The 19,204-nt window shown below is 36.6% G+C and overlaps 1 protein-coding gene across 2 annotated transcripts; it reads left to right on the top strand.

The window, feature by feature from the left end:
• The first annotated feature begins 230 nt into the window (after positions 1 to 230).
• LOC129243715 (acyl-CoA Delta-9 desaturase) lies at positions 231 to 17,986 on the top strand. Of its 2 annotated transcripts, XM_054880956.1 has the most exons (5): positions 232 to 494; positions 895 to 1,278; positions 14,335 to 14,465; positions 16,486 to 16,877; positions 17,009 to 17,986. In XM_054880956.1, exons 2-5 carry the CDS (start codon positions 897 to 899, stop codon positions 17,406 to 17,408), a joined length of 1,305 nt encoding a protein of 434 aa, XP_054736931.1. In that variant the 5' UTR covers positions 232 to 494; positions 895 to 896; the 3' UTR covers positions 17,409 to 17,986. The 2 variants fall into 2 exon arrangements, with proteins under 2 accessions (XP_054736940.1, XP_054736931.1); XM_054880965.1 differs by having other exon boundaries at positions 231 to 1,278.
• The last annotated feature ends 1,218 nt before the right edge of the window (positions 17,987 to 19,204 follow it).

Here is a 19,204-nt window from a genome sequence, read left to right on the forward strand (position 1 = left end):
TTACCACCACTGGGACGACCGCTGTTCAACTGGCTGCCCTCTGCTTACACTTGTTTGCCGCGCTATATTTTGACCTTTACGTTTTTTCTTACTCCGGCGCCGCTTTGAGCTGATTTGTTTTGACGCTGCTAGGCATAGTCGCTTAAGCTGGTGTGAGTGCGCCCATATGTATGTTGCCTAGAAAGCAGAATCTCGACAGCACCGCAATAAACTAATAGATACGAAATTTTGGACTTGATCGCGTTCATTTGTCTTCGGATCGGCGGCGTGTAAAGATCGTTAAAAGTTGGGTGCGGATGAGTAAAAAAGGAGCGTAAAAACTCTTAACGATTTTTTACAAATAAATGGCTAAATGAAAAAATAAGAAGTTGACTGTGAAGAAGAAAATATAGACGAACTTGAATTAAATCCAAAAGATCAATAAAGAAGCATCAGCTTTGATTCGTAGAAAAAAGTGTGTTGTACAGGAATTTATCAAAAGCGAGTGTGTTCTGGTATGTGTTGTGTATACAGCTAAATTTAAAAACTTTTCACCGTTAGGCAGAACGACTGGTTGCTAAAGTGCTGACTTATATTCAACTAAAAATAAAAAAATAAGAAAAAAAATATCGGTGTACGGGAATAGCTCAGAACTTCACATGTGATTAATGAAAAAATAATAAAATTTGTTGTCCTACAAAAATCAAGATCAATCAAAAATCAATTACTTCTGACCGCTAAAGTAAAATAATTGATCCAAAACAAACCAATACCCATTCTTAAATAAGATACAAATCCTTATCTTCATCTCACATTACCCATCACCAAAAAAAGTTTCTAAAAACTCGAGTTTAATGTCATTGAATTAATTTCTAATCACCACTCTTTCACCTACTCATACTGACTATCAAACAGAAATGGGTCATCCATCGATCTCCTCGAGCCACGTTGGCGCTGCCACAACGCTTTCCAATGGCGAAGATGCAGTCAAACAGCGCATCAACGGCATATCGAAGTCTGCCAATGCGACAAATTCAGCTGCCAATGGCTGCACTATCGTTGGTGAGGAGCCTCCAACATGCAATCCACTTAAGAAAATCGGTCTGTATGAGCCTGTTTATCACATCAATCTGGAGGAATACACGCAATCATTCAAGGGTGACAAAGTGTTTGGCATAGAGTTTAAAGCGCCTCTCAAATGGGACAAAGTCATTCAGATCTTCTTGGTGCATATTGCGTGTATTGTGTGTTTGTTCACATATCCGGTGGAAAGATTAAGTCTCTACACGACGTTGTGGGGTAAGTATGAAACAAAGGTTCAAATTAGAAATAAGAAATTTTAATAGACTAATTCCAAGGGGTCACATGGCATTGGCATACTTTGAGGAACATTTGCTCTGCGAAAGCTCTCCACGTCCGCAAGATTGGGCTTAAGGGCCTGCAAATTCCACCCACTTATTTCAAATAATGCATATCCAATAAATTTTCTACATGTCTTGCATTTAAAATCTTTTCCCATATAATTTATCGAGAGTTTTAATTATGGCTTATTATATCATTATCCCAAATCCGTGAGTTGCTTAATTGTGAATCGTGATAACACCAGTTCGTTTGGGTTTCCCCTGCTCAAGCGGTATAGAAAAGCTAGCTCAAAATTCGCAGTTTGTTCTTCCCTTTTACCAAAAGCTTCGTCGACTGCGCGACTTATGTTTATATGAGAAACAAAATAGAATAAACAGAGCTTGTTTTCATTTCTATAATTTTTACTTATTATGCGCCAATACCCGATTACCTTCGCAGCGCCTTATGGAAGAAGATTTTAATGTTTATTAAACTGCCAGTGCCGGAAGTTAGGTGCCAAAAATGAAATCAAGATCAAAACAAAAAGTTAGAGCTAGATGTAAGAAATTCTACTAAGATGTGAATAAACATTTTAGTTCACGATCAGCAATCATAAAGGCCAGAACATTTTGCTGGGTTAAACGAAACATTTTTTCACTAAGGTCGATCAACTTCAATCTCATCTTCACAACGATTTGAAATTGTACGTTTATGGTTGTATTCATTGCCCTTTGTTTGACAAATGGTGTGAAATGTAGTTATCAAGAATGCTATTGAGATTGTGAATGTCCGTATACATTTCTTTGAGAATCTTTAACAATCTGCCGAGCATCCTGAGTGTCTTTGGAATGGCCTACATTAATTTTTAGATGAATAAAAGAATCTGCACATTTTTGTGATATCTGATTTCTATTTATTAGAACTCTAAATTTCCTCATAATTTGTTTCAAGTTAAGTCTTTTGATATGTCTCTAATGAAGTGTGCATTTTACATAAGCATTAAAGTCATCCACTTGCGAGATTTTCCTTTAAGAAGAAGACACTTAACAATTACAAAAACTGCGATTACTATTATGGACTTCCAACACATTCTGACCGCGGGTAGAAACCGTAATAATTTCAGGAAACCAGCGTAAATCAAAATCTTCACTCAAATAAACCACACTGTATTCCGAACCTTTCTTTATGTACTTGCAATTATGAAAGAATAATTAATATTGGCCGCCCTAGCCAAATGGGTTGGCGAGCTACTGCCATTCGAAAATCACCAGGTTCAACTTTCCGGCCATGAAACATCAAATGATAGAAAACCTTTTCTGCTGTCCCCACTCGGCAGGCAATGGCGAACTTCCGAGTGTATTTCTGCCATGAAAAAGCTCCTCATAAAAAATCATCTGCCGTTCAGATAAAATAATTAAATAAATAAAACTGTAGGTCCCTTCATTTGTGGAATACCATCAAGATAAACACAAAAAATTTAAGTCGGAGCTCTGCCAAACACCCAATAAAGGGTGGCAATATCGAATGTCAAGTAAGCAAAATTTCCAAAGGTTAGCAAAACACTTCAAATTTTCCAACTCCATAAGCCCATGACAAATGATGGTAGCCCATAACAAAGGTAGTCTAAAGTATGAAAAAAGTCCAGGCTATCCTGATAAACCCTAAATCTACCAATGAAAATTGCATCCAAATCGGCTTAGCCGTTTCGGAGGTTAGCCTGAACAGATGGATAGACAGATACAGAAAAATACCAAAAACGCTTTCGTAATGCAAATATGCGGCTAAGCTTACAAAAACGGCTCTGACAGGCTCTCCTTATTAATTTAAATTTATGCATAGATAAGAACTTTCGCCAGTTAAAAAAAAAAAATAATGAAACTTTATATGGGTAAAGGGGTATGCACAAATTTGAAATACGTTTTTTAATAAGTTTGTTTCAAAATGCGGTTTCACAAAGCAACAACACTTCAACGACAAAATTCATCTGTGTATGTAGTTTTTCAAATTATCTCGAATGAAGTAATTTTTGGCATTCAGCCAAAGGTGTTAGGTGGTAACATAGAAATCTATTGTTCAAAATGCGTTTGTGTGTGGGTAAATATTTTCGTGCTATTAATTGAACAAAGTTGTGTAAACATTGTAATAAATTTTAATAGGTCTTCTTTGCTCAATCCTCCACCTGTGCAAAAATTAAGACCTTTTCTATGAGTTTCTTTTTGTGCGGTGTTTTGATCATTTGAGTCATTGGCAAAAGTAAATAGACACCTGCTTTTTTTAGTCGTCGCTGCTGCTGCCGCTTAGGTGTCATAATTGTTTTGTTGTTGCGGTCTGGGCGCTTACACAACGGCATCACAACAGTTGGAAGCACCAAAATAAAGGTTTCCGCATTTTAAGACATTTTATTTCATCGTTTTCCTTTCGTATTTCATTTTATGATAACTGCCAAGGCAAATTTATGCTGTCAGCGATAATTTACAATGGAACATAAAAAGTGCGGTAATTGCAACTCGACATCAATTTTTCGGCAGTCATATAACATGAGCATATTTGCAAAGTGGTCATAAGTACGCACGTGTGTGTACCACCATCCATATGAACATATGCTTGTATATATGTATTCCATGTATATTTGCACTGCAAGCGATTATTGTTTTTTGTTTTACCTTTGCGGCCATGCATTGAGTCCCTCACTGCAGAGTACGGGGAAAAACATACTCGCGCACTCTTAGGAACAATTTACTTGAGAGAGTTAGCTTTGAAATTGCCATGGGTTGGTTTTAAAAATAGGTTTGAATTTTCTGATTAAAATATAATCGATGCATTTTTAAAGGCGATAAGTCTGTTTCTAATAATAGAAGATTATTTATATAAAGCATTAAAGGAGTAGATTTCACCTCAACTAATAAGAATTTATAACGAAATTGTAGCAGACGAAAGATAAAAAAAATGTAACCCACTGAGTGAAAGTCGCGTACTCTTCGCAGCCGAGTGGATTTGTGCACATAACGAAGCCCATTGTAGACAAAAAGCAACAAAGCAACAAATTATAGGAATAGGCCAGCACTATTGTTCACCGACTCTCGACAAGCAAATGTGAATCTCCGGACGTATTTGTGCCATAAAAAGCTTCTTATAAAGAACTATCTGCTGCTCAAAAGCGACATAAAGCCGCAGACCTCTTCCTATTTCAAGGACAATATCAAGACTCCCACCACAAATTGGAGGAGAAGCTCACCCAGTTCTTAATTGAATTAATAAAATTCAGTATTAACAAAAACAAATTAAAAATAAATAACTTATGCGAATACCTTTGTCTCGAGTCCTCTTTTACTCTTGTACAAGTAGAAAAATTTAAATGTTGATGAGTATGAATTTACTGTGAGGTCTGCCGACGTACACATTAATTTGCTGCTGCCACACCTCACCACAAATTACTTGAAAAAGTTTTTATTTCGGTGGCGACCAATCCGTCAAGTTAAGTGTCTCATGGATACGTAAGCATGTATGCATATGTATGTATGTGTATGCATGTTAAAATTAATTTATGGAAGTACACACGTGCGTACATACATACATATGTATGCTGACGTAGCGAATTGTCGTTTCTCCTGCAATTACATTACAACAAAAACCCGCTTGCCAGTGGCTTTAATAAAGGGCTTACACCGAATGCGCGTATGAACGCATTTATGTGTTTGTGTATGTATGTATGTAGGCGCGTCTTCATGCTCTTGACAGCAATTTGTTGGTCAGATTCATTGATTCCCCCGTGACCGAATTATGTCACTTGGCACACAAGTTCCATTGCAAGCAAGCGGTTTTATATTATTACCCATGCGCATTAGTCCACTAGGATAAAATATCTTCATATCTCCATCCATAAGTACAAGTAGAACCTGAAAGTCAATAATCTTCTTCAGGAACTTGAAAAAATGGGAGGAAACATAATTTCATATGGCGATGAGAAACACCTTCCAACATTGTGTGATCTTCAGCAAAGATCTCTCAGCAGACTATCACTTTGATATAATAGTTGAGGGCAGTAAATCCGGGAAAAACGGGTATCTTACTGCTAGCAGAAGACATAAGACACCTACTCTACAAATATCTCTTGGGGGAAAACCCTTGGAGCAACAGAAACGGCTAAATATCGAGGACTTTTATTGGATAGCAAGCTAAACTGGGGTCACATAGTTGCAGTTGTACTCTTGCGGATGAATAATTGGACCGATAAACTGTAGGGCCGATGAACTGGCAATACTCGGCACCAAGTTGACTGATAAGTAAAGAGACAACGGCATAGGCAAACCATTACAAGCTTGTAAGCTCATTATTTTTGAGGAAATTGTAAGAGCAGGGAATGGCAGATGGCGTAATGAACCCACCTGCAGAATCGCCGGACAATTGTGGGCGACTCTTAAAGCTTGAATCTCTGCTAAGCCAAAATTACCATGATCAGCTCTCATACCTATAGAAGATATTTGAAATATTAAGATACAATTATACAACTCAATAAACAATATACGACCATACTAGTTTATGTAAAATTCTCTTTTGACTGTTCTGTTATATATATATAAAGTTCGGTTCCGACTTGTCGACTTATTCTTATTTGTTTTTTGTTTTGTTTTTTAATTTGCCTTGTTCATATTTTTGCAACTTCGGCATAAAATAAAAGTCGACCGCTTAACCCCTGTAGACCCACGACTAAGTGCCTGTGAAACTTTTAAATTTTTTGGTTTGCCAAATTTCCTTCATAATTTTCAAGAACTAACTAATTGGGGCTCCTTATAAAAATTCACTCAAAATTTTCAATTCAATAAAAAAAAAACCAAAAGCTTATCTTTAAAATTCAAATCTATTATCTCACTCCTACTACCACAATTAATTTGTAATAAATATTACGACACGATATTTTTTTACAAAATGGCCATTAGAAAGACACCGAATATGCGATGTCGATACTTCAGAGACTAAAGCCACGTAAAAACTATATACTAAAAAAGGAGGAAAAAGCAACGCACAATCGATTCAAATCAGGTCAGCTTATGATGCATATAAAATAATGTCTAACAACTTAAAACAACCCGCACAATTGTTATCTCAGAAGCTGAAAGGCTTAAAGCAAGTTCTCGGAATTCAACTGTGCAGGTTTAATGCGAAGTCTGCCTCCCAATCACTATAAAATTTGTTTAACAGAATATTAAGAAGAAGATTTCTTCAGGTATTGAAAATGCGTTTAGAAAACCATCAGTGGATAGGAAAAGTGCCCTACTCATTTTTAAAAGATCGAATAAACAGAGTAGAGAACAAATAAATAAACACACCCACATATGTATGTATATATGCTTTTTCGCTTGGGCTCCGGAGCTCTCAACGATGAATTACTCGAAGACTAAAATTGTCTACTGGGATGGTCAGCTAGTTGCATGACACGATTGGTCTTTACATGCTTGCATACATATACATATATATATATATGTGTGTAAATGCATTTATGTATGCATACACGTATGCTGCAAAATGCACCCCAAAGCAAAACAACAGAGCTTCCCAGGTTTTTTTTTATTCTTTTTACTAAAATTAGGTCTGTGGAGAATTTTGGTTTCATGATATTATTTTAAATTTTATTGTTTAGTTTTATGGTCGATTGACCTCGAGTAAAAAACTGGAATACAAGTGGTTTTGATATATGTATGTCTTCTCTTCATTCTTAATCAATTTCTCTTAGTATATCAACAAAAAAACGACAACCCTGGCATGCTGTGGCACGTTGTAGGTCTCTTTCCAAGCGCGCCGCAAACACAAACAAATGAGTGGCTGTTACTAAAATGCATGCCAATATTTATTGTTTGTCTGTCCATTCTTGCCGCTGGCCATGTAGTTGGCCGTTTGTCGGAGTGTACTTGTAAATCTGTAACTTGGCATTGAAGCGATGATAAAATGTGCGAAAGATCAGTTAACATTTTATCGATGCACTTTTTGCTCTTCATCTACGTAGTTAAAGTTGTTGGTAGGCTGCACGTGTCATCCGTGTGTTTGTGTGATGTTGTCGCGGATGCGGCTGCGGCTGGGGTCCGACATTTTGGGAAATACCAACGCGCGGTTAATTTATGGCATGCAGTTAACTGAAAGTAGGCCTGTGGTGGCTGGATATTTAAGTTTTTTTCTGACAAATTCGCCGCTATCCAGGCTATGACTTATGACTAGGCTAAGAAATACTCTTAAAATCACTTACACTTTGATTTAATTCCGGCTGGAACGAAGCAGTGTACGCCCGTCCGTTGGGTCCGAGTCGACTACTCTCCAACTACATCCCCTCCAGGGAAGATTGAATGGGATGTAACATTTGGAAACAAGGCCCAGCGAATTTGTGTCTCACTTTCTATATTTCTGCATTTCTCTCACTTTCTACACCCACCTGAGATTTTGCTTTCCGTTAGAAGTAAACATTTTCGTTCGCCTGCGTTGGTTTAGTGGAGCGGTTGTGCTTGTTTTAGATCTCTCTTTTTTATTTTGAAGCAGTTCCGTTGGACTTTTTGGTTGTGGAAAATGTGAAAATTTCTTGTGCATGTAGATATATATGTACATTTATAAGTGTTTGTGTTTTAAGATAGTAATAACTTTGTGATTGCTTTTTATGCTTCACATTTCCAATAATTTAAGTGGTAGCGATAAACAGCCACGGCGACAAAGAGAAGGTCACAAATAATTTTATTATATTAATTGTTTTGTATATATGTACATACTGTATTATTTATAGATATGCAATCTTAAATCATAAAATCTCCCAAAAAAATGTTGAAGCATTTTTAAGTAAAATTTATGGCACTTTTTATTATTTATTTTGAGGTTCCTCCTTCTTTTATCATCGAGAATTAGCGCGGGATCTTCTGCTGCTTTCAAGACTGTAATGTATAGTAACAACAAGATAATTTCGAAAATGTACGTACATATGTATGTCCATTGAATATGCAAATATTTTTATAGATACTAATGGCCCATAGTGCAATTTCATACTATTTCGATGCTTCTCCTCATTCTCGTGCTATTTAAACATAAAGTGCCGTTAATGTTTTGGATATGCAAATTGTTTTTGCAAACAAAATGCTAAAAATCCATTCCAATAACCATCGCCAATTATAATACAGGAAAAGCACACACATACATACATACAAATACATATTTACAATTATAAAGTGTCCTCGCATATACATATATACATATATGTATGCGTATCTTTGCCAAATTAAGATTTCATATTCAGAGAGAATTTAAAAATTAATCTCTCATGAAATAAGTTTAGAATTATGAGTCACATGACACCAATTCGGGGAATCCCTACTGAATGAACTGATTTTTAGCGTGGTCAGACTTCCTTAATAAAAAGTTTCAACAATAACAATAATACCTACAAACACTTTGCCATTTGAACATACATGTGTATGTATGAATGTGGGGCGTCTTTGCCATTTTTGGCCGTAATGCCCGTAAGCTCGTGATTGTCCAAAAGTTTGCTTCCTATAAACAAAATCAAGCTAATGCGCACCGAATACAACAAGAAATGTTAGCAATGCTAGAAAAATAAGAACAATGCTAAGTCATGAGTTTATAACGAAGTTAACTCGTGTATGTGCCTGTAGGTGTGTGCATATGCACACATACTCGTACATATACACGAGTTCATACATAAAGGTGTTTATTCACATTTTTTCAGCTTTTTGCCACACTTTACCACTACATAGATGAATATTGCTCTTATGCACTTGCATATGTACGTGTAAACCTACCTATCTACATACATACATACATACATACATATATGAATGTGGTTTCGTTATGCTCACACATTGTGCAATATTTGCTTCGTCATCTTTTGGTTGGGAAATTTACTTACACAATCTTTGTTATGATTGCTTCACACTTGACCATCGCTACACAAGCATACATATGTATGTATGTATGCAAGTAAGTATTCGAAGCAATAGTGAAAACATATTTTTGAAGTACTTTCCATACGCGTCCACATATCTGCTTTCGAACTCTTGCACTAGCCATCAATTTCTCCCCATATTTCGCATCTTAAAACAAATAAGTTCATTTTGCAACTTATTCAGAAAATCACAAATACCATCAGGTACATCCATGTGTGTACATACATACAAATGTACATGCATATGCAAGATCACATTTCAAACCTTAGTAAGATCTGTAAACTAAATACGAGATCCATCGAACTTTGCGGTTAGTCGCTCTAAAATGCTTTTTGTTCAAAGTCAGTCAAAGATAACCGGTTTGAGTTGCCAATCAAAACAAAAAGATCAAAAATTAATAAATACACAAGAGAAGAAGTAGAAGAAGAAAACGAACGTGCCGAAGGTTAATTCCGCTCATTTCAAATGATCAATGCAAAACTTACTAATGGCAAACTGACTGAAGTTGAGCATCGAAAAAATGTAAAAAAAACATGCATACATATTAATGAAAAAAACAACACCCATACAAGGTGTTGTAAGTACAGCTGTGTTTAGCATACACACACATTTGCGTTTATGTACAATATAAAAATACAAGAAAAGATGTTTAGCTGTAGATGCATACCTTTCGATGCCCAATCAGATGCTGCTAATTGATAATTGCATTCGGCAGAAGTATGCAATTACGAGTGTTATTTGTATGAAAATCGCTGACGTCTACATACATACATCCACACATGCATATGTTGGCAATTTGGCTAAGTTTCTTTTAAACTATATCTCTAAGAAATTTTTAAATGCGACATTCCTATTCCAAACACCAAACTTCCTTTGGCATTGCAAACACCAACCGCTCGCTTTACAGAGTAAACCTACTGGCCATACCAAAGCGTTTATTGGTCAGAGACGGCACGAGGATTGAAAAAACTTGTGGCTTGAGAATATTATATTTCAAGTGATTACTTTGAAGCTGACAAACAAATCTTGAGGAATAAATAAATAACTATAATAGAAAACTACCAAAATTAAAAAAAAATTAACAGTAACTTATTTTTCATATCATTTACCCACTAATTTTTATGTCTCAACTTGTTTCTCTAGAATTTAGCTTAATTGTTTCTATATTTTAAGGAGGCAACCCAATGCGCATATTTTAAGCCACGCTTAACTAACCAAGATCTCTAATGTCAATCAGAAGGAATTCTAACAACATTCCACTGATGCCTGAAGCACTGATACCCCTCATCAATAGTTTAAGTCTAATAGGCAGAAATTCGGCGAAACTTTTATTTGTTTCCTAAATATGTAAATACAATTTTTTTGTCATAAAAATATGTACAAAATCGATGTTTATGCTATTTCAACAACAACAAATTCTTGATTTAAGGCAAACAAATCTATGTTTACACTTTTGTTAACTTTTGTTTACAAGATTTGTAAAAAATGTTGCCAATCAATAAACACAAACAAGGAAAACATTTCGGACCAGAATTACAGATAACTTCTTGTATCTGCATAGTCGGATAATACCAAATATGGTTTAAAAGGTGAAATATGAGTTTACAAACCTTTGCGGTTGATGCCTCCACAGTGGCGGCATTCGCAAGTCCTCGTAAAAATCGGTGCTGCCAGTCTGGCGACAAGATGTTATTAAGAGGAGAGGAAAGATTTCTAAGATCAATAGAGTTGAGAGCAGTAGAAAGCTTTTCTATGAGATTCAATTAATCCGTTTGAACGAATTCTGTGTTTTCTAGTATCCAAATATTTGCTTAAATCACTAAGGGAAAATAAATCCGAAAAGCTATATTTGATCCGACTAGCTGGCACGCCCATCAGAGAATTTTTCCAATCGCAAAGGGATACAAATGTGGAAAAATGGGCGTGGTGCCCAGATATATGAAACAAAAAGGTGTGTTACTACGCCTACAACTACATACAAGACATACAATGACAGAAAATGCGTTCTCAGATATCAGTTAGGTTTAAATGCTCTGCATAAATAACTTCTTAAAAATATGATGTTGTTACTGATGTTACCTTCTAACAATATTTTATTATAAAATCAAAATGACTTGCACATTTTCTCACCAACTTAATGATCAACTTAATAGTCACATCAAACCAGCATCTAATAGCCTCATGCATCATTTGCAGGCGAAGATAACACAGCTCATTCATATGCAAATTTAGAGTGACGAATATATTGATGGCATATTTAATGAATCTGCAGATGCATGTATGTATGTGTTATATATGTATGTATGCAAGCGCGTTATCACAGACATGCCGAGCGGCGGAGTATTCCACGCAACTAACTGGTCTCAAGTGTGTGATAATAAGTTACACAAATTTTCGTTAACAATTAGCAAGTAAACATTTATTGATATTCAATGAACATAGAGCACCAATTTGAGGTGACAAGGAAACAATAAAAATATTTAGAAAGAATAAAGCAAAATGCGTATGAAAGCGAGCATATAAGGAAGAGTTGGCAGACTTGTTAATTTATATTAATATATGTATATACCTACATACATACATAGAATATATAATATGATATTTCAAAACATTACGTAACAGCGTGATACTTTTTGATTCGATATGGAGCTTGCGCAATAACTCATAGCAGCTTCGCGAAATTCCTGTACGAAGCCATCGAGTTAAGATGTAACTTAGAATTAAATACAGAAAGTTACTGATTTCTCACAAGTGGTGGCCGCAACAAAAAAGATAATACGCGTCATTTGCTTTTAGTCCTTTGCGAATATTGCTTTTATGATAGTATGGAATCCATACAATGGGTGATGACGACAACACAACAACTTAACCAAACTCGATGAGGCTTGATTTAGCGTAGGAACCATTCTGAGAATCCACAAGCGTCCAGTTTTGCCTAGGTTAGTTTAGGTAACCCGGCAGGTATTAAGCCACGCATTGACCTTTTGCTCCCTAGCGATACCAGATGCAGATGGAGACCTCTATTACAATCTCTATTATGATTTAAAGTAGGCATCACGTAGGATGTGAACGCTGTAGGATGTGAACGTGTTTTAAAGTTTGCCTAGGTCCGCAAAAATTTAATATCGATATATGTAGGTAGAGTTTTCCTATACCGGCTAACAGAATTTTGTGTAATCATTAGCACTCATCTTAGCATAAAAATTTTGTTGACAGACAGCAAACGTGATTACTGCGAGCGCTGTCAGGAATGACTTTGCGGGATATGAGGCCTAGTCATAGAATATCTTCTTAGATTTGTTGTTCATGTTGCTGTTTTCTGTAGCACGCACATGCTGGAGTTATGGCACCGAGGGTACGCGATACGACATGAAAGCGGTTCGTGTGTTGGCCGCGGTTCGCACTAAAGCGATTCGCCAGACAGCGCAATTTCGACGCGATAGCGATAGTCTCTTTCACGGCGCTTAACAATATGGGTTCATCTGATGAAGACATTGCTGTAGCACACTGGTGGTTATAGTAAAGAATAAAGAGAGCTATTTAAAGGAGAAGGCACAGGCTGCACCGGTTTAACGTGGGTCACATGGGCCAGTTCGGCAATTTTTTCTCTTGACCACTCTCAAAAGTTGGCGAATCCGAATTATTATTCTCCCGTGAAACGGTTTGCTCTAGGCAGTGCTCAAGCTATAAATGTTGCTGCAGTAATGAGGGGTATCAATATCACCTCTCATGCATCTCTTCGATTCGGTCAAGCATAGAACAAACATAGAACATAGGTCAAACAAGAAGAAGTGGTTTGTAGGCCAGCTGGAAATATTGCAGATTTTACGTTGTTGTAAATCGTTGCAAAGACGACAACCGCGAAGTCCCAATTTATCAAGCGAGAACTGCGGGTATACCATAATTATGAACTTGAAGTAAATGCGTACAGGTTTAGTAGGCCTTGGAGCTGCGTCATAAACAATTCAGAGTAGGGAAGTGAAATAACTGAATACTGATATTTTGTGCCTTAAACGCATTGCCACTAATATATATGTATGTAATTCAAATACACAATAGCGCCAGTGTGTCTGTATCGAACAACATTCATTTTCATTCAAGGCGTTTGGTTTGCGCAATGCGTCATAAACTTGCCAGAGCATGCACACGCGATTGTGCGGAGGTTGGACTCTGTGCTTGTATGCGTGGACGATATCGGCATCGCGACACTGAGCCGAGCTAAGCATATTTCTCACTTTTGTCATCTTTTTAAAATACTTAAAGAATGTGACCTAATACGGAATCTGCTTACGATGTGTTATTTAGCTCGGTGGTAGCTTCAGTACAACGAACGTCGCGTGACCATTCAAGCTCTCTATCGTTAGCCCTTCATGTCGAGGTTTGACATTGTCTACCGAGGTGCGCACGATATTAAAAAGAAATACTTGTTTCATGCTCGTGGCCGGTGTCCGCATACATACACATACAATTGATCTTATTCAACACTTCATGCATGTAAACTCGACATTTTGTACTATATCTGGGCAAATACATATCTGTGCATAACATTTGGTGCCAAACTGCGCTGGAGAGAAAAAGCGAGATGAACTTGGCTTGAAATTAAATAAGCCATATTACTTCGCTGGTAGGCGCTCAAGCTTATCAATCCGCAGCAAATTACTTATTTAGAAATGCTAAAAGGCTTAACGGCTAAGACCACTTTGGGCTTACGGTATACAATTCTGAGGATTGAATTTTCACTGCACACTAATTCTATTTTTTTTTTCGTAATAAAAATGAATTTTTTTTTATATAAATACTGATTTAATATGGACCTCATTATTACTTCTTTTGCACGGTGTTTTGGGAAAATATTTAGAATTTTACACGATTTTTTTAAGTTGTGGAACCCATCCCCAAATTTACCATATGTCGCACGTACTATTTTAAACGATTTTTTATTGCACGCTTTTCTAAGGAACGTATCTACCGTGCAAAAACAGAATCAGAGTTGAATGTAGTAATTTTAATATTTCCTTTTAAATGTATTCTAACCTAGCTTTTGTTTCACTTCTCTTATTCGTTCTCTTCTCCGTTCCAGCTTTCTTTATGGGTGGCGTTGCTGGCTTTGGTGTTACTGCAGGTGCTCATCGTTTCTGGACTCATCGCTCTTTTAAGGCCAATTTGCCATTGCGCAGTATTTTGATGCTTTGTTTTTCGGCGGCTGGACAGGTAATTGAACTCTAAGTTATGTAATCTCATTTTTTCACATGAATGAATCGCCGGCTACCCACTTTTAATTAATTTCGATATATGTAAACGAGTGAATGTGATTTGTTTGTACATCCATTACTGTTAGCTATTAATTTTCGGCTCAAAGCATTTACCGCTTTATTCACTGTTTTGCTTATGCTTTGTATAATATTTTAATGGCAAACAATTTTTTTTATTTTTCTACATACTACGACACTGCTTTAGAGACATTAATATAGGTTACTTACCCCTTCTTCTGTAACTCTCGCTTTCATTTCTATTTTTGCCAATGCTATTGAACATTTAATGGCACGCCAAACAGCCACTATTGGCGACTTAGCAATATGTGCGACTGTGTGTGTATAATTATTCGCATATATGATTATGTTACTGAGCCAATTTTAGATTTTCCAGATATTTTAAAAATTTAACCCTAGAGCATTAAATAATTTTTTTACACTTTGACACCAAACCTCGTCTGTAAGGCTACTTTTTACAAGGACATTTTTTTCCTTTTAAATATTTAATTTTAATAAAAAATGGCTTAGCTTAAATAATACTTTGCTTTTAACTAATTTTTTACAAGGAAAGTCTTTTTCTAAAATTTTAATTTTATTTACAAAAAAAATGCTTAGCCTAAAGAATATTTTGTTTTTAATAATCAACAAAGTTCACACGAAAAGGAAAATTTTTTTATAGTTGTTTATATATATTTATTATATTCGCATTCGATCAAATGTTTTTACTTTTCCCCTTTGTTGCTTTGTAGATAAGATTCAATGATTTGTTTACTTGCAATGCGCCAGCGGCATGGGCAGAAATTAAAGTTGATTGTTGATTTTCTACGACTATATTGGTCATGCTATCCTCAGCTGCATCAGTGTCATTTGGTTCAGCTTGGCTGTCATTTGAATCAAAATCCACTTCCACATTGTCTTCATTTCCGCTTCAATTTAAAGACAGCCATTTTTCTATTTGGGATTTCGAGGCACACATCTCCAAAAATTAAAAAAAGTCTAAAGCCTAATTATCAACAAAAACTTAAATCAGAACGCGCAACGGAAATTTACCATTAGTGCTAAAACTCGGCTCTTAGGCGACACGAGTGTTTATATCACCGAGGCAAAAATCCAACGCGCCACAAACGTCCGCACATAAACTCGCCTAGTCGCCTACTCAGCTGGTTGGAAACTCGAACAGAGTTGATATTTGAAAACAATTGTAAAATATTGCATGAAAAAGTTCGAGTTCGTTGCGTCTCTAATGCGAGATATTCACATTTTTTCCGATACTCAAGCTGCAATCAAAGTATTCCCTCGTTGTGTCTTTTAAGATTTTATTTATGGAGCTTTCGTTTCTTAAATTATAGCTACTTTTCTTCTTATTGTTGTTTTCATCATGTTTGAAAGTGTTTTAGGGAAACTGATTCTGGAAACCATGTTTCTATTGCTTCGCCGCATAACTGGTCTCTCAACGAAACCTTGCCACATAGCGAGAACAGACTTTATTCCAACTCTTCAACTCATTACCAGTATTAAGCAGTTTCCCATCTCACGCCACTGCAATTATGTCCGCAGTTCCGTCATTGTTTTGCATTATTTCGTTTTGCCATATTTGTACTTAATTATCGTCAATAGTTGCTTTTTCGGCCGCGAAAATTTACGTACCATATCTCGGCCATCAATCTTCGTGAAAAATTTGCAACAATTTAAAACAAAAACGTCAACTCACATTCATATAAACTTACATAGCTGAGCAGCTGAATAAAATCTTCGCAGCTTGGGGAAAAATGAACACACAACTTCGGTTATGTGTATGTATGTATGTGTATTTGTTACTTTGAAAGATTTCTAATGTACGCGTTTTTTTCAAACTATTTCCAAAATCCACACACTCACTCCCCTGTAGTGTTTAATGCTTAAAAATTGATTGAAATTTATCTTTTTTATTACACGAAATATTATGCCTTTTTATATTTCACCTTTTTCATGACCTCCAGAACACTCTCTACGATTGGGTGCGCGATCATCGAGTGCACCATAAATACTCCGAAACTGATGCTGATCCACACAACTCCAACCGTGGCTTCTTTTTTGCCCATGTTGGCTGGTTAATGATGCTGAAGCACCCGGAAGTTCTGCGACGTGGCCGACAATTGGATATGAGCGATGTGTTGAACGATCCCGTTGTACAGTTCCATCAGAAATACTTCATTCCTTTGAAAGTTATGCTGTGCTTTATTTTGCCTTCCATTGTGCCAATCTACTTTTGGGGCGAGGAATTCCATTTGGCCTTCATTACTCAATGTCTCTTCCGTTATGTTAGCAGTTTGAATTTCACTTGGTCGGTGAATAGCGCCGCCCACATGTGGGGCTCACACCCCTATGACAAGTGAGTACTCGAATATTTTTCAAATCATTTCAGTAACAAAAGTTTTAAGTTCCTAAAAAATCTCACGCTTCTGATAACATGGACAAGTACTTATATACAAACGCACGTCCCTCTTTTTTTCTCTTTTACAGTCGCATCAGACCCACGGAAAATATCTACGTCTCAATCATCGCCATGGGCGAAGGCTGGCACAACTATCATCATGTCTTCCCCTGGGACTACAAAGCAGCTGAACTTGGCGACTACATCGGCAACTTCACCACTATGATCTTAGATGCCTTCCATCGCATTGGCTGGGCTTGGGATATGAAGCAGCCATCACAAGAATTAGTGCGCCGCGTTATTGATAAATATGGTGATGGCACACATCCATCGTGTGGCAAGTCAGCTACTGAGACCACATCAGTGGGTAATTTTCATTATTCAGAAATCCCCGATCCTGAATTTGAAGCATCCGATGCAGAATCGAGCAGTACGGAGAGCACTAAATTAGATGAAAATGAGAATTTGAAAAAGAAAGTGCAAACGTAGAATCAAATGAATGGTTGCCAGTTAAACAGGGTGACTATTGAGTTGGCTAAAGTGAGCGGGGGACATCGGAGTTCATAAAACTTTGGACGTGTGGCTGTTTATTTTTCTTGTAATGCGTATAATAAATACTGGGTGTATCGTCTACATATATAAATACATTATTTTGCTCTAATTATTTGGATTAAAGTTAAATACTTGGTATATTTTTGCGGGTGCACTTAAGACTACACACCAACACAAACACACAAGCAGACATATTGTTTTTGTTTGAGAAATAAAGTGAAAACTTTTATTTTAAGTAAAAAAAATGAAATACTTTGCGAGTACGAAATATTGTAGGCTTAGAGTGTAAGAACTTGAATCTTTTTGAACTACCATGTAAACACGCAAATGGGATAATCATGCAACAAATTATTTACAAAACTATATAGTAAGTTAAGTCAGCGTTCTCAAATAAGAATCATTTATTAATTACTTTATGTTAAATTTAATTTTAATAAGTATCTTCGCCCGAGGACGAAATTTTTATGTCCAATAAAATAATACATACGAAAATAAGACAAAAAATTCATATGAAATATTTTCATTGGCTTTCCTTAAAAACTAATTTTTTTCTAATTTTAATGTTGCGAGTATTTTCGCCCAAACGGTTCTCCCGCTTCCAATCTCACTTCCATGCTAACGAAATGCTAAATAATCAACTTGGAGTTCTTTTCGATTCGCCAACCACTTGGCGACTTTCGCTCTTCCATACGTCATTGATTTGGCAGCACTGAACTCAATATTGAATTTCGTTGACAGTTGACTACTTTTCCTCCAACGAAAAAGTCAAAAGGCGTTCTCCAGATAGTCTAGACCTCGAAACATTTCTAAAAATCCCATTTATGCCCGATTGGGCTAATATTCACAACATATATTGGCTCTCCTAGACACTGACTCGGTAGGAGTTTTACTGGGTGCTACTTTCTTAACAGTACATCGCCCTCATCGCTTGGGGGGCTAACCAAAATTCGATGCCGGCTATGGGAGGAAACCTCTGCCTTAAAACGTCTTGCCCGCACCATTATAAAGGTTGATCAACTTAGAGGTATCGGAAATTGAAATAAAACAACGCAAATTCAAATGGATGGGGTAATCTTTATTATTTTTGTGTAGAACCATTCATATCATTAGTTTTTAAAAATAATCCCTTTCAAATGTTAGCCGCAACTGCGGCGTAATTCGGCCGTCTGTAAACACCAATTTTGAATGGCTCGCTGGAGGTTGGTATCTCGTACATAACTTTAGTAATGTTGGCTTCCAATGCCTCAATTGCAGTTGATTATTCACCAATCATTTCGACTTTAGATACCCTCTCAAATAAAATTCCAAAGATATGATATCACACGACCTTGGTGGCCAATCCACTAGTCAGAGACGAGAGATAAATTGCTTACGCAAAAGACGACGCAGTACATCAATTGTTTTATGGGCTGTATGGCAAGTAGGGTCGTCTTGTTGGAGCCAAATGTTGTGGCGATCATAGGCTTCAACTTTTGGCATCAAAATGTCATTTATCATGTCGTAACGGCGTTCGCCATTCACTGTTACATCTGCGCTAGCCTCGTCTTTGAAGAAATATCGGCCTCCAGTCCATAGACCGCACCAAACTGTTCTTGAATGGCTTCAGATTGCTCTTCAGCCAAAATACGGCAAGTTTGCTTATTGATGTAGCCATTAAGCCAAAAATAGGCCTCATCGCTGAACAGAATTCGGATCCCAAAATGCGGATCTTCGCGATGAACACTTTTCACAGA

This window comes from Anastrepha obliqua, chromosome 1, assembly GCF_027943255.1.
Source record: "Anastrepha obliqua isolate idAnaObli1 chromosome 1, idAnaObli1_1.0, whole genome shotgun sequence".
NCBI lineage: Eukaryota > Metazoa > Arthropoda > Insecta > Diptera > Tephritidae > Anastrepha > Anastrepha obliqua.